The sequence below is a fragment of the Sebastes fasciatus genome, chromosome 8, assembly GCF_043250625.1.
Source record: "Sebastes fasciatus isolate fSebFas1 chromosome 8, fSebFas1.pri, whole genome shotgun sequence".
Lineage (NCBI taxonomy): Eukaryota > Metazoa > Chordata > Actinopteri > Perciformes > Sebastidae > Sebastes > Sebastes fasciatus.
The window spans coordinates 13,229,103-13,243,268 of record NC_133802.1 but is presented as its reverse complement, the minus strand read 5'-3'; the positions used below and the strand labels follow the sequence as shown (position 1 = coordinate 13,243,268).

The following is a 14,166-nucleotide window of genomic DNA, read 5'->3' as shown; positions in this document are numbered from 1 at the left end:
ATTAAACAGACCAGCATGTATAATCCACAAACATTTATTTACAAGATAATAAAGGTTTGAAACACAATATTAATCTAACTAAATAACTAAACTAAACAACAAGATGTTGTCCTTGCTGTGCTCAAATCCAGTCGTGCAGATTGGAGGGAAACTGGTCCAGTCCCGTTTCTGCAGCTTGGTGCTAACTTCCTTGCTCTTGTTGCTTGAAGTTAGCTGGTCAAAATGCAGGCTCTCGCGTCTTCTGCCTTAGAAGAAAGTTCCTTGTGTTTCTATGTCTGTTTTCTAACAGGCCATAGATCAGAGCAGAGCTTAGGTGAGGCGAGCAGCAGCTCACCTCCAGCATGGCCAAAGGGAAAGAAGAAAGAGGAAGCCCAGGGGAAAGAGAGGGAACAAAAGGAGTGTCCTTTGGTTTTGTCCTGGGTGAATTTCAACATGCTACAGTAGCTAATGGCTACTGAGCTGAGTCCGTGGATCAAGGATTGTGATTCTTGGTGTGGTCTCTTGCCAACCTCTTGAATGGTGAGTCCCAACATACTATACTATGACTTTTTTAAATCATATTTTTCAACATACTATACTCTGACTTTCTAAATTACTTTTTCAACATACTATACGATGACTTTTCATCACTTTTTTGGCCACATGGTGCACAAATACCAACCACAGTCTATCAACATACATATTATTTTAAGGAAATTACTTTGATGTGTAAAATTCACTGTAGTTTAATTATATTTAATTTTATTAGGTTTGAACTGCATGTTTTGTTAAACAAAATTAAGCTGATGTCATTGTCAGGGGGGACTTTTCCTGCTTGTTTTCTACTATCATTGTCTCAGGGGGATACCCTATAATATTTATTTAATATTTGTATTTTTACATAGAAGAGAAGGGAAAAGTATCATTGTTATTAAGTCCATGAAGGAAATGAAAGCCCGTCACGAATGGGATTACTGATGAGTCATGTTAGGCAAAACATATGGGCTACTCATGTAAACAGCCACATTTAGTGAGAGGGGCAGTGAATAGTTAAAAAAATTCCACTGTGTGCTCTTATCATCGTTATGTGTCTGGTGATTAACGGTGACCTAATTCCCTATGATCGAAACCACAATAATGATATGGCCCCTAAAGGAAACTGAAACAAAAAGTGCAGCATGAAGGTTACTACTCCACTGTGCTAAAAATGAAAGTGGGGTTTTCAAAAGGGTTTTCATTTAATGAGCAGCTTTAGTTGGAGGATTTGCAGTGCGTCCATTCCCAAAACAAGTTCACAGTGTTTATTTCCTTTGAAAAGTGAACTGGTGTTTCCTAACAGTAAATGCTTTGACGTTTGGAGAATGGGAAATTTGCTGACTAATGATGAGATAGTAGGTGACTGCATATTTGAGGATGGTGTATCTTATCCTCATGACTCATGACTTCAACTGACACAGAAAATAAGAGCAAAAAAAACCCCACAACACAATAGCACAAGATCTGCCTGCTGCATCATGTTTATAGTGTCATGATCATAGTGTCATGATCATAAGATACTTGAATGACATTTCGAATGTTGGCCTCTGACATTCTAATGCATCACCCTCAGCCTACCATGGTACGCATGTTACCTAAGACTGTGATGTCAAACGTCATCTCATCCGCCTACGCATCCTTGGCCAAGAAACGCCTCCCACACTTACCCATCAACCTCCCCCCTAAATTCAGCTATGAAGCCCAGTAAACCCCAGTAGCTCAATTAACATACACTGACTTGGGAAATACTTTTGAGTTGTTCGGTAAGTAGAGTAGTAATGATATTCATTCTGCTGGTAAATGCCTGCGTGTGAGTGTGTGTATTTGCATGTAGGCCTCAGGGAGAGTCAAACTGTAACTATGTCAGCTGTGAGAGAAGTCAGTGTCAATCTGGGACTACATGTTTTCATTTGACATAATGCTCCGTATTATGAACATCATGCAGGCGATCACAGATCATTGTGCTCTTCTGGGGGCTGCTTCATAAGCATTGTACTTCTTAATCTGCCTCTGCAAGGCTCTGACGTCACTTCCTTCCTGACAAGCGTCTCATAGCACAACCTCTCGTGTGGGAGAGTGTGGCGTCACCTTCAAACAGCTGTGGTTGGTGGGTCAAGCAGACAGCGGGGTCTATAGTGGGTTCGTACACATTTGAAGCCTTTTGAGAGTAACGTCAGCCCACTGGGAAAGTACAGCAGCGCCGGTGCTCGGAAGTTCCACTCAGGGGTGTCAACTGTTATGTGTCACTTAAATGTTGTATGGGTGACACATGTTGTGTTGTGCGTCTTACAGTATTTCATCGTCATGGTCATCTTGGTGACCATTGATAAGTCTTGAAAAAAATACTTAATTGTGTCAATAAAACATTTCAAATGCTTGTGCCTAATTCAAGTTGGCAATTATTACCTGCAGTTATTTCCAAAATACATTTTACATATCAAAGCTTAAAAATGAAAGTGGCAGTAGGCAGAACATTTTTGTCATCACTGGGCAAAAGTTCCATGATAACCTTTCAGCATATTGTAATTCAAGTGTTCTGAGAGAAAACTAGACTTCTGCACCTCCTCATGGCTCTGTTTTCAGACTTTAGAAAATCAAGCCCGTGACGGGAGACTTTGGCCAATCACAGGTCATTTCAGAGAGAGCGTTCCTATTGGTTGTTCATTCAGTGGAGGCAGCTGTCATCCCTCCCGAACTCCGATCAAGCGGTCAAACTAAGGAGCACTGAACATCCATCCATTCATTATCTGTAACCGCTTGTCCTATATAAGGTCGCGGGGGGGCTGGGGCCAATCCCAGCTGACATTTGGCAAAGGCGGGGTCATCATATATAGGGCTGACACATAGAGACAGACAACCATTCACGCTCACATACACACCTTCAGGCAATGTAGAGTCAACAATTAACCTGCATGTCTTTGGACTGTGGGAGGAAGCCGGAGAACCCGGAGAAAACCCCACGCTAACACGGAGAGAACATGCAAATTCCACACAGAAAGGCCCAAAGCCGGATTAGAACCTGCAATCCTCTTGCTGTGAGGCGACAGTGCTAACCACTGCACCACCATGCAGACCGATAACTGATCAAATGTGAATTAATATTCTGTTTCTGTAATACCTATTTCTAAATATATTTTAGTGTACTGTTTAGCTGTAAAATGAGAAAAGTTTGCAACTGATCAACTGATCTCAACATGGCTGTCGGGTCACAAACGTTCTCCTTTTACAGCTAAACAGTACACTAAAATACATTTCTGCGAGAAATAGGCATTACAGTAACAGAATATTGATTCACCCGTGATGAGTAGTTTGACCGTTTGGTCTGAGTTTGCGAGTGATTGACAGCTGCTCAGATATGGCAGGCTCCAGCTCGGCTCCGATTGGTTGTTTTCCTCCGGTCTGTGAAATCTTGCAGATGCCGTTAGGAGCACCGGAGGACACAGAGGCACATGATTTTTTTCAGATTACCCGTCTCATCTACTACTGTCAGGATGTAGAGACCATTTCATAAAAATAACCTTTTTTTAATCATATTTGCTTCATTTCTACCCACTGCAGCTTTAAGTGGGGTAAGTAGGAGTACATTACACACTGGTTGGCTCCCTCTAGTGGCCCTACAAAAAAACACAAAGGTATATTTTAGGTTGAGAAATTCCACTTAATTAATAAAACGTTACATGTGATTATCATGGAAAATGCAGACAGAGTTTTGAACATATATACTTTTTTATTCATATATATAATAAATTTCTATGTACAATTTATTCTTCTTTTGTAAAGAAACAAAATTAAAGAGAAAGCTTTGATTGCAAACAGTGTTTCATACTAAAGGAAGGGAGAGACAAAATGGAAAAGTGCACATAAAACTAGTGTCTGTGTGTCATTTCCCTCTTGTAGCTATGTTTTAGGTAGATACAACAGGGGTTTGCCATTGTTTTGCAAGGAGATCAGACTCTGAAGGCCAGGATTCCCCTTGAAGTCACTTTGAAGTGGCAAAATGAGAAGTGTCAGATGATGATAATCATAAAGAGATTTACATCACAGACAGCTCCTGCATCATAAAGAAATACCCACCACAAAATTGTGAGGCTTTGGCTTTTATCGCAGCTCACTCGCTACGAAGGAGACAACGTGATGCTTTTAGCAAACTCGTTTATATCCTGTCAACACTTTTGCTTTCACGGCTGTGGTGGCTGTCCACTGTTTGCAATCCTGTTTGTAAGTTGATTTGCTTACTTATCAACGTGTTATGAATGTCAGTGTTTAATCACTGACCGGAATAATGATACATTCGACAAAGCACAGCTAGGACAGTCGAAACTGGCCACTGATTCACAAAGGGTGATGTCTGATTGTCTGTCAGTCAGCCTTAGTAGACAAAGTATGACACCATCAATGCAACATGATCACATAAATAACATCACAAAAATCATCCAGTGTACGGATTCTTCCTTTAGAACGTTGGCAAGAGGTAACCCCTCCCCCCCCAATAATGGTAATACTTTAAACAAAATGTATTAATAAAATTTCTTTTCTTTAAAGCAGTTGAGACAGTCATGCAATATGCAGCCTAGTTAAACCAACGGCTGGCTACGGGGCCTCCCTTATGAGGGTTTTAGTAGTTGGCAGGTAAGAGCTTAAATAAGCCGGGGGCAATGCCACAGCGTAAAGGAAATGGGGCCAGGGGTTTGGTGTAACGTGCTAAATTTGATCTGTAACCACAGATGCGAGTCAAGAGATCAATTCCAAGTTCATGGCCCAGAGAAAATGTTCCTAAGTGCGGGCTGTAGGTGTCGGCCTGGGTCTGGGGGATTGAGATCCAGGCCCAGCCAGCTTAAAGGTCTTGCAGAACGGAAAAATATCCCAGGTAGAGTACACACTCCCAAGAATGTCTGCGTGGCAGCTTTAAAGAATCACCACATTGAATACCACTTCACAAACTGTACACGTCACGTCAATACAAAAGGGGGTTTTCAGCCACAGAGGATCCGTGCTTGTGTGAGTGAGAGGCCTCCCTCCTGTTGTGCTCTTGCTGCCTGTATTCCTTTGCTTCGACATCAGAGGGATAGACAGATAGCGGGGGGTGGGGGAGTCAGTCAGTGTTTACATTCTGAACTTCCAGACGAGACGGTCCGAGGCAAAAGAGCGAGAGGAAGGAGAGAAGGGGCAATTCGGGGAGAATTGTTTTGTGCTCGATGAGTTTTTTGAAGGCACTGTCCTGTCACATGATGTCAACAAAGAACTCACAGGGATTGCCCATAGCATGCTGGAAGGACTGGCGACTGGCGGTGAGTTCAGGAGGAACGGCTGCTAACTCTCTCCCAGGAGGGGCTCCAGGAGGCGTGCTGCTGCTGACTGAGGTCTTGGGGGCGAGACGGGCCAGACAATAAGGGGGAGGCAAGCCTGGGGGTCCGTAGGAGGAGGCGTGGCTTCGCTCGCTGTGGGCACACGAGCCTGGCCCCGGCTGGGTGAAGGGGGCGTGGCTGTAGGTGAAGGAGGGGTGGCTGTTCTGTGAGTGAGGGTGACTCCTGTGTGACTGACTGTGACTGAGACTTGATCGGGCGTGACTGTGACTGGAGACGGCGTGGCTGTGATGGCTCATTTGGCTGGCGGACCTGTCGGCGCGCCTCCCTCCACGGCCGCGGGGCTCTGATTCGCTGCATGTTGACTTTTGACCCTTCTCCTGTGGGGAGGAGCGTCTACCTTTGCCTGCGCTGGGGTTGGATCCACTGCTTCGGCTTCCTGTTGAGGAAAAAAAATGCAGACATTTTAGCATGGCCTTCTACCTGTACATCTACACCTAACAATAATTACAGTCAGTAGCTCCAACTCATCAGCTACAGCTGATTTAGCTACTAATTAATATTGAGGCAGAAGGTCACACATTAAACAAGATACTGTATATTATAAAGCTTATTGCAGACTTCATGAGCTGCAACAGACACTAAGAGAAGGATCGCCGCTTATCAAATACTCATTAAATTGCATTTATGCTATTAAAGCAGTGGTAGACAGTATATTTTTGGCATCATTGGGCAAAAATTCCATAATAACCTTTCAGCATATTGTAATTCAAGTGTTCTGAGAGCAAACTACACTTCTGCACCTCCTCATGGCTCTGTTTTCAGGCTTTAAAAAATCTACAGGTCACAGGTCATTTCAGAGAGAGAGCGATCCTATTGGCTGTGCTCCGGCTGTCGGGCGGTGTTTGGTATTTCCTCAACTGTTCTCAACTGCCAGGTCACAAACTTTTTCATTTTACAGCTAAACAGGACACTACAATATGTTTCTGAAAACATTTGAGGCGAGAAATAGGCATTACGGTAACGGAATATTGATTCATATTTGATCAGCGCTGCCTAGTTTGACCGTTTGATCAGAGTTCGCGAGTGATTGACAGCTGCTCAGAGACGGCAGACTCCAGCTCAGCTCTGATTGGTTCTTTTCCTCCGGTCTGTGAAATCTTGCAGATGCCGTTAGGAGCACCGGAGGACACAGAGGCACATGATTTTTGTCAGATTACCTGTCTCATGCACTACTGTCAGGATATAGTGACCGTTTTATAAAAATAACTTTTTTTTAATCATATTTGCTCCATTTCTACCCACTGCTGCTTTGAATACATTATACTGCACTTTGTTTAAGGTGTGACAAGATATTTTCTTACGCAATCTAGGAAGAGTCAACAGTCAAGGGCAAACATGATTATCTCAAAGGTTTCTTCCCCAAGTTCCACCTGCAGCAACTACTACCACGGGCTTCATCTGCTATTCATACAAAACACCGAAACATTCACAGATTATAAATGTAAACATGATACACCTGAATCAGAAAGACACTACTACAGAGCAATCGGTGGATTATACAGAAAACCAAAAAAGGTTGATGAAATCATATATTCATTTATAGTCACTTTTGGTTTAAAAGTAGGTTGGTGTCAGCTCTCAATGCCGTCAATACCTCAAAACTGGTGGCGTCATACTGATAGAGGTGTACCACGCTGTAGCAAAAAATCACACATTCCACGCCTCCCCTTCCGCAATGAGCCCAACAGTACTGGGTAAAGTGGTGCATGATCGCCCCCTATCAGTGAGAATGATAGCACAAGCCTCGGAGTGATCATCCTGCATCATGCACCTCCCAGCACATTACGAATGCATGCCCAGAGGTGCAGAGAGGGAGAATGGACTGTCAGGAGAGTCACACACAGGATACACACGGACGGAGGAGGACGCATGGGACGGGCGGAGGGGGAAAAAAAAAACCTTAAAGCCACAGTGTGATAGGTGGAGAATGCTGAGTACAAGAGAAAGAGAGGAGGGATAGAATAAGATGAAGAGGATGAATGGTGAAACAGAGAGAGTAAAAAGAAAGAGAGCAGCAGAGGAGGAGAGGGGGTTAGCAGGCTTACCGGTTCCCCCAGTGTCCTGGGACTACCTCCTCCTTCAGTCTACCGTTGCCCAGCAGAAACAGAGGGAACAACAGAATTACACACACCTCCCGCACTACCTAATGTACCCTACTACTGTGCATCTGTCCCATATGGTCATATGGCTGTTTTTGGTCCTTTACTTGTCATCCAACTAAAAAAAAATCTCTTCAAGTTGTGGAGAAATTGCTCCTCAAAAATGCAAACATGCACTTATTCAAACAAGCAGGCAAACACATAGTTACCTACGAACACTTGTTTGGAAGCGCCAAAAGAAACAAAACTACATATAAAATACAACACATGACTATTGTCATCTCTGTCCCTCTATGTTTCAAAAGGTTGCAGATAAACCAACTGAAAGAGTGACAACCGGCGGAAAGCAAGACATGACGATGTCTGGATGAATCACTTAAAACAATGAAAATTAGACTGATAGATGCCTGGATTAAAGTGTATACGACAACCACACTATGTACAACCCCCCTGGCTCTCCACTCTCCCTCGATGCAGATATCAAAAACCATGCAGAAGCAACACAAAGCACTATCACGTTTTTGATTTAAAATGGAAACAAAAGAGCATTCGAGAAACTGATGAAGAGGGATGGACTCGGCGTTGATTTCAAGCTGGCGATTTGTAATCACATGGTTGATTTTCTCTTTTGTGTGTACACACCCAGTACTGCAGAGCTGTCCGCTGCGTGACTCAAGATGCTCATGATTGACCTTGACAATACAGGACGCGTTTTAGAATACACAGATTTGATTAATAAAGATGCAATCTGATGTTAACTTCCTGCCCGAGAGAGGCAGAAGAGCTAACAGAATCAGACACTTGTTAATACTGACATCATATGTCAGGTAAACTTCGATTAGGGAGAATGTCATGTTGCATGTTGAGTCAAATTATCACATGAATTAATGAAAGCCCGTTTTGCCCCTCCTTTTCATTGCTCACCCTCGCTGTTCTGGCTGCCTGCGCTCCCACTGTGGAAACTGTGGCATGGGTCTGAGTATCCTGGCGGGAAGCTGGGGGGCGCGGAGGGAAATGGAGGGTAGGGGAATGGCTGCCCGCCCAGGGGCCAGGGGTTGCTGGTGGGAGGGAGCGGTGCCAGAGTGTCCTGCTCAGAGCCTCCGCCACTGGATCCCTCGTTTAAATTGAGCGATGCCATGTCTTATTGGAGTTAAAACAGAAACAGAGAGGAAAAAGAATTAGTACAAGCCTTCTATTCATAATTAAAAAAAGCCATACACATGTAGTTGCATTATTGACATGCTGAGAGAGAAGTACTTTGGCAGAGGTCCCCGAAGGTATAGTAGCACTGCTCGGAGAAGGTGATCTTGTTGACTGTGTGTCTCAGGTAGCCATGTTTCAGCAGACTGCTCGCGTACTTCCTCGCATCCCGCCGGTCCTTGAATCCTTCCACTCTGGAGTAAAGCCAGTCCACCACGTCAGCACCTGACACAGCAACAAACACACACACACACACACACACACAGACATGTAGGCTCCTGCTCTAATGTGTTGAACAGATGCTAAAAAATACTCTTCATGCATAACAGCCACAGTGGCTACATGTAGACAAGCAGCACAATGTTGCAAGAATTTTGAATAACGTTGGTTTAGGTAATGCCAAAACTATGCACGATACTTTTCAGGCCTCAAACTTTGATTTTGTTGTTAAAAAAACAACAACTAAAAACCGACTTTACTGTCTTTCAGAGGCTGTAGCAGGTTCAGATTTGGAGCTAGAGGGAAAGTACAGATATCATATGAAACTAGAAAATCTAAAGAATCCATGGTAACCATGTCATCACAACATGGCTTTCTCTGAGGTGTTCCTCAAGGTCTTGGTGTCTTAATGTTGTATTTTGGATTATTTTTCAATTCTCGAGTGGTACATTTTTTTTAAATTTAGCACCAAATCTGTATAACGAATAGTATCAACCTAAAAATATGCTTCAACAACTCATAGACATAATAGAATATGGGAATGGGCATCATATACGTCTATCATAATGTTCTAAGCCCTTATACACTTTAACAATTTATTTTAATAGTGTTTATGACTTATGACACACAACTTGAACTTGAAACTTGACACACAGCGCTGAGCCGCTTACAGTAAATTACTTTCAGAAAACTCCAAATCTTAGTCTACAAGAAACAACGGTTTGCTTTTAGTTTTGTGTGCCCACAGCTCTGCTTTTCTCACCAATGACGGCATTGGCGATGGTGATCTTCAACCACATCCTGTCTCGTATCTCTAGGCCAGAGTCAGGCAGCTGCATCACTTTGACGATGGTTGCCATGTCTGTTTTGCTCGCAGATAGGGGCAAGTCGTCAAACTCTGAGATGGGAGAGGAGCGATAAAATATATTGACGAGTGGAACTTTTCAAATGTTTAAATGTTGTAAGGTGATCATAATTACCACAGAATGGATGCTTCATAGAGTGTGATGGAGGTGGTGGTTGGTTGTTTTTACCATAGTGCGGGTACGGTCCTGTCAGGGCGGTGGTATGTGAAATCCAGGCTGCTGGGTCAATGGGTCTCACTGGCTCAGCTGGACAAATGAAATGAATAACTTTGATGCAAGATATAGTTTAAACATTGTCCAGTTCAAACCAGTTACATTGCTCCAAATGTAGAAGAAGTTTGATTTGGTATAATATGCAGATGCTAAGGAAAATTTTATATGTATCCATGTGATTGTGATACAGCAGTAGTGGCTGTCTTACCACGAGGGATAGTGAAGTAACTTCTCGGAGACGGGTCCCAACATTTGGCAACAGTAAGACTAATAGGACTGGATAGGAAGCAAATAGAAAATCAGTTTAAACAGAGGTCTTTTACAGACCAAAGACGCAGCAGCAAAGTTTGATTAAACCAAATAATACAACAGATTATTGTCTACATTTAACAGTTGTTCTGTTTCAATCTTAAGCTCAGAGATCAAGTCAGTGGAAAGTACCTAACTCAAGTCACTACACCACACGATAATCTGCATATTCATACTATAGAGTATTAGTGTGTGTACTGTATTGCATATACTGTATAAGCTGGCTCTAAACTCATATATAGAGCAGGAGAGCGAGGCAGGAAAGTACATGATACCAGCTTAGAAAGTCTCCTTTAGGAAAAAGTCACAAAAGAGGGTTTGAAAAGTTTCTCAGTAGGCTTTCCTTTAATTCTTTAAATCCTTTGAATACCCAAACAGCACCATATGTGATTAACACGTTAGTCTGAAGTGGAAGATTACACTTGACATACAGGAAGTTATGCTCTCAATGTGATAATCTTCTGCAGCAGAGTGTTAAAAAATCACAACGCTCAGCGGTTGGTCTGAGCGAGCTGCATGTTCTTACCCAGTTTTAGAAACAATCTCTCTGAGGATCCTCACGGCGTCGTCATTGCTCATGTTCTCAAAGTTTACGTCATTCACCTGGTTGGCAGACAACAAAATACATAATTAACTAATTACATAAATATACAATGTGTTTCCATGACTGAAATATTATTTTGAAGCTCTGCAGAGGGCTCAGATGTATTTATGCACTTGTACTCTGCACATTAATCTCTGCAGTGCTCTTAGGCCTTCAGATGCCTGCAAATCCTAAGCTGCTTTCTATGGGATACTCAGTCAAAATAATATATTGTACAGCAAATTGTAGTCAGCCATCGGGTGTGTTTTATGGAGGGTGTAGCTGTATGTAGAGCTCTGCCGCACAGAGATCAAAAGAGAGACATTAACAGGAAGGAAAAGGAGAGGCAGAATCACAGCTTTTACAAAAGAGACTCGTAACGGAAGTGAATGCAACATTGTGGTGGATAATATAGGCCACAAAATCTCAGACAGAAATACAGTAACAGACAGTCTCCCTTTCTCTGTCCTGACTGCCGTCGCCTCATATTCCACATCTGGATCTTCATCAAGATTCAAACTCTCCTCTTGTCTCTCCCTCTGTGTGTTTCTTTCTTTCTCCTATATGTGTGAATGATGTGCTTCAGTTTGGCTTCTTGTGTGTCTATGTATCCTGTCCTCTTTCCAGGTTACATGGTGATGAGGAGGTTGTGTGGCTCGGACTCTAGCTGTTTGGTGACACATGGAAGATGCTCGACGTCCTCCTGGATCCATTCTCTTAGTATATGTTCACATTCTATGCATCATTATTGTCATATGGATTGTCTATTCTGTAATTTTATGATGTTGGTTATTCTGTACACACAACATCTATTACACTTCTGTCTGTCCCGGGAGAGGGATCCCTCCTCGGTGGCTCTTTCTGAGGTCGCTTCCATTTTTTCCCTGTTAAAGGTTTTTAAAGGTTAAAGGGAGGTTTTCCTTATCCGAATCAAGGGTCAAAGGACAGAGGGTGTCGTATGCTGTACAGATTGTAAAGGCTCCTGAGGCAAATTTGTGATTCGTGATTTTGGGCTACATTAATAATATTGACTTGACTTGACTGTACAAAGAGCAGCAGCAGAGGTGTTTTCATTACACCAAAAACACTGATATTTACCACAAAAATGTGTGATGATGAAAACTCCAGGGTTGCGTCTGAAATTCCATACTAAACATGCTATTTAGTACGCTGAAACAGTAGGTGAGATTTTTTAGTAAGTCTGAAACCTTAATTTGAAACCAATTGTACACAAATTGCATATTATTTCTGGTGAAATATTACAGTATGCGTACCCTGGACTCTACGGCGGCATAAATATCCCACAATGCAATGCGATAGTAACGACAACATTCATTAAAAACGTTGACGGACAGTTCTGTAACATCAATATTGCTTAAACTTAACTGTAAGTGTAAGATTTCACTTTGATAATAATATGTATTTTAAATTAATTCAGACTTTGATTGTCAGAAATCGTCTTTTTGGTCACATGAGGTTAACACGGGTTACCATGGTTACACATATCCAACCGGCAAGACGTAAATTATTGCTCAGTGAGTCTGAAAAGATACATACTACTGTTTATTCACACAAAAGTATGTTGAACGATAGCACACATATAGGGTATGTAGTGCATAGTATGTGATTTCGGACGCAGCCCAAACGTTTAATAATATTTTGTAAAACTGGAGGTATCTGCTAGAGTACCTGAAGGAGCATGTCTCCAGGTTCTATTCTTCCATCAGCAGCCACAGCGCCTCCTTTCATTATGGAGCCGATGTAGATGCCGCCGTCTCCCCGGTCATTACTCTGACCAACAATACTGATACCTAGAAAGTTGTACTTCTCTGTCAGGGAGAAAGCAGGGGACACACAGTGTTAGGGCTGAAAGACATTATAATAGTTGTGCTTGTACATTCAAACTTATATATCTATATTTATATATATATAAATAAAGTTAAATCGTAGCTATGGAAGTGTCAGGTTTACCCATGTTGAGCGTGACGGTGATGATGTTGAGGCTCATGGTGGAGTCTGTGATACTGCTGAAGGATGAAGACTGGAAAGGCAGGAAGAGAATACAATAAGTAAAGCCCATCAGAAATAGTTAAAGTGGCATAAAGTCTATATCAATCAGCCCTCTCATCTGTTTCTCGTGCTTAATGTCAATTTCAATTTCATCAGGGGCAGTGATGTGTCTCCGAGATGCTCACCCGGTCTATTTTGGCCACTTTGTGCCTCCGTCGGCGGCGCTTGTGTCTGCGCATCAGCTGTGAAGAGGAACTCTGTTCTGTGGAGCTACTGAGCCTGAAACACAGAAGAAGAGAGGGGAAATAATGATGTGGAGAGGAAGGAAGAAGAGACAAAAATAGGATATGAGAATAAGACAGAAATAGTAGATCATGGTATACCTACTATGTACAGAAATGACCTGACACGTTAACAACAATTTGGTTTACAGTGTAATCCATGTATAGATGTATATACATAGGTAGATAAAATGAAAGAAAACATTTGCAGTAAAATACAATAGCACTTTACATAACAACAATCCAAATCAATTGTCACTTTGTAAACTGAAGTTAGTAGTCCTGTTAAACCTTTACCCCCTTACATGTTGCACCCACAACACAACGTCTGTAAGTTGCCATGAAAGAAGCTGACACACACCACATATACGGTGTTGCTAATTGGTATTTAACTTAAAGGTGCAGTGTGTAGGCGACATCTAGCGATGAGGTTGCAGATTGCCACCAACTGAAACTTCTTCCGTGTGTAGGTGTGTATGAATGACGGTGGCTGATGCAAAAAAATTTAATGGCCCTATAGAGCCAGTGTTTGGTTTGTCCGTTCTGGACTACTGTAGAAACATGGCGGCCAGCTCCGTGGAGAGGACCCGCTCCCTATGTAGATATAAACGTCTCATTCTAAGGTAACGAAAACACAATGATTCTTATTTTCAGGTGATTATACACTAAAGAAAACATACTTACTAATATTCCATTCCCGCCGATAGATCCCACTAAATGTTACACACTGTTCCTTTAATATGACTGACTTCTGTAGCTGATTGTGATTTAAAGTAGTCGCAGCCTGAACTGGTTGTGGATCAGGCATAATTAGAGCTGAAACGAATCAATCAATTAAATTAGTTGAAATAAAATTAACTATTTTGATAATAGATAAATCATTAAAGTAATTTATCAAGAAAAAAAATGCCAATTATATGCTAATTCCTGCTTCACAAATGTGAGATTTTTATGCTTTTTATGTGTTTTATATTTGTTGTTAATTGGGTTTTGGACTGTTGGACA

General features: G+C 42.1%; 1 protein-coding gene and 1 long non-coding RNA gene across 7 annotated transcripts in view; one reads left to right on the top strand and one right to left on the bottom strand.

Moving 5' to 3' along the window:
• The first annotated feature begins 387 nt into the window (after window positions 1-387).
• On the top strand, window positions 388-13,160 carry LOC141772521 (uncharacterized). Its single transcript, XR_012594913.1, has 3 exons — window positions 388-519; window positions 11,457-11,590; window positions 13,037-13,160. It is a non-coding gene; the product is annotated as an uncharacterized LOC141772521 (long non-coding RNA).
• Window positions 3,723-14,166, bottom strand: part of LOC141772520 (segment polarity protein dishevelled homolog DVL-1-like) — a 30,112-nt gene continuing 19,668 nt past the window's right edge. Inside the window, exons 6-17 of one of the 6 annotated variants that reach the window (XR_012594912.1) lie at window positions 13,066-13,159; window positions 12,842-12,911; window positions 12,560-12,699; window positions 10,814-10,890; window positions 10,187-10,254; window positions 9,934-10,011; window positions 9,663-9,797; window positions 8,738-8,905; window positions 8,405-8,620; window positions 8,123-8,172; window positions 7,427-7,465; window positions 3,723-5,757 (exon numbers count right to left, since the gene is read on the bottom strand). Coding sequence is in view for 4 of the 6 variants with exons in the window: in XM_074643574.1 (XP_074499675.1) it covers window positions 5,237-5,757; window positions 8,405-8,620; window positions 8,738-8,905; window positions 9,663-9,797; window positions 9,880-10,011; window positions 10,187-10,254; window positions 10,814-10,890; window positions 12,560-12,699; window positions 12,842-12,911; window positions 13,066-13,159 (1,621 nt within the window). In the remaining 2 variants the exon portion in view is untranslated. Of the gene's footprint in view, window positions 5,758-7,426; window positions 7,466-8,122; window positions 8,173-8,404; window positions 8,621-8,737; window positions 8,906-9,662; window positions 9,798-9,879; window positions 10,012-10,186; window positions 10,255-10,813; window positions 10,891-12,559; window positions 12,700-12,841; window positions 12,912-13,065; window positions 13,160-14,166 lie in introns of all 6 variants that reach the window. The other 5 variants (XR_012594911.1, XM_074643577.1, XM_074643576.1 and 2 more) reach the window with 5 other exon arrangements.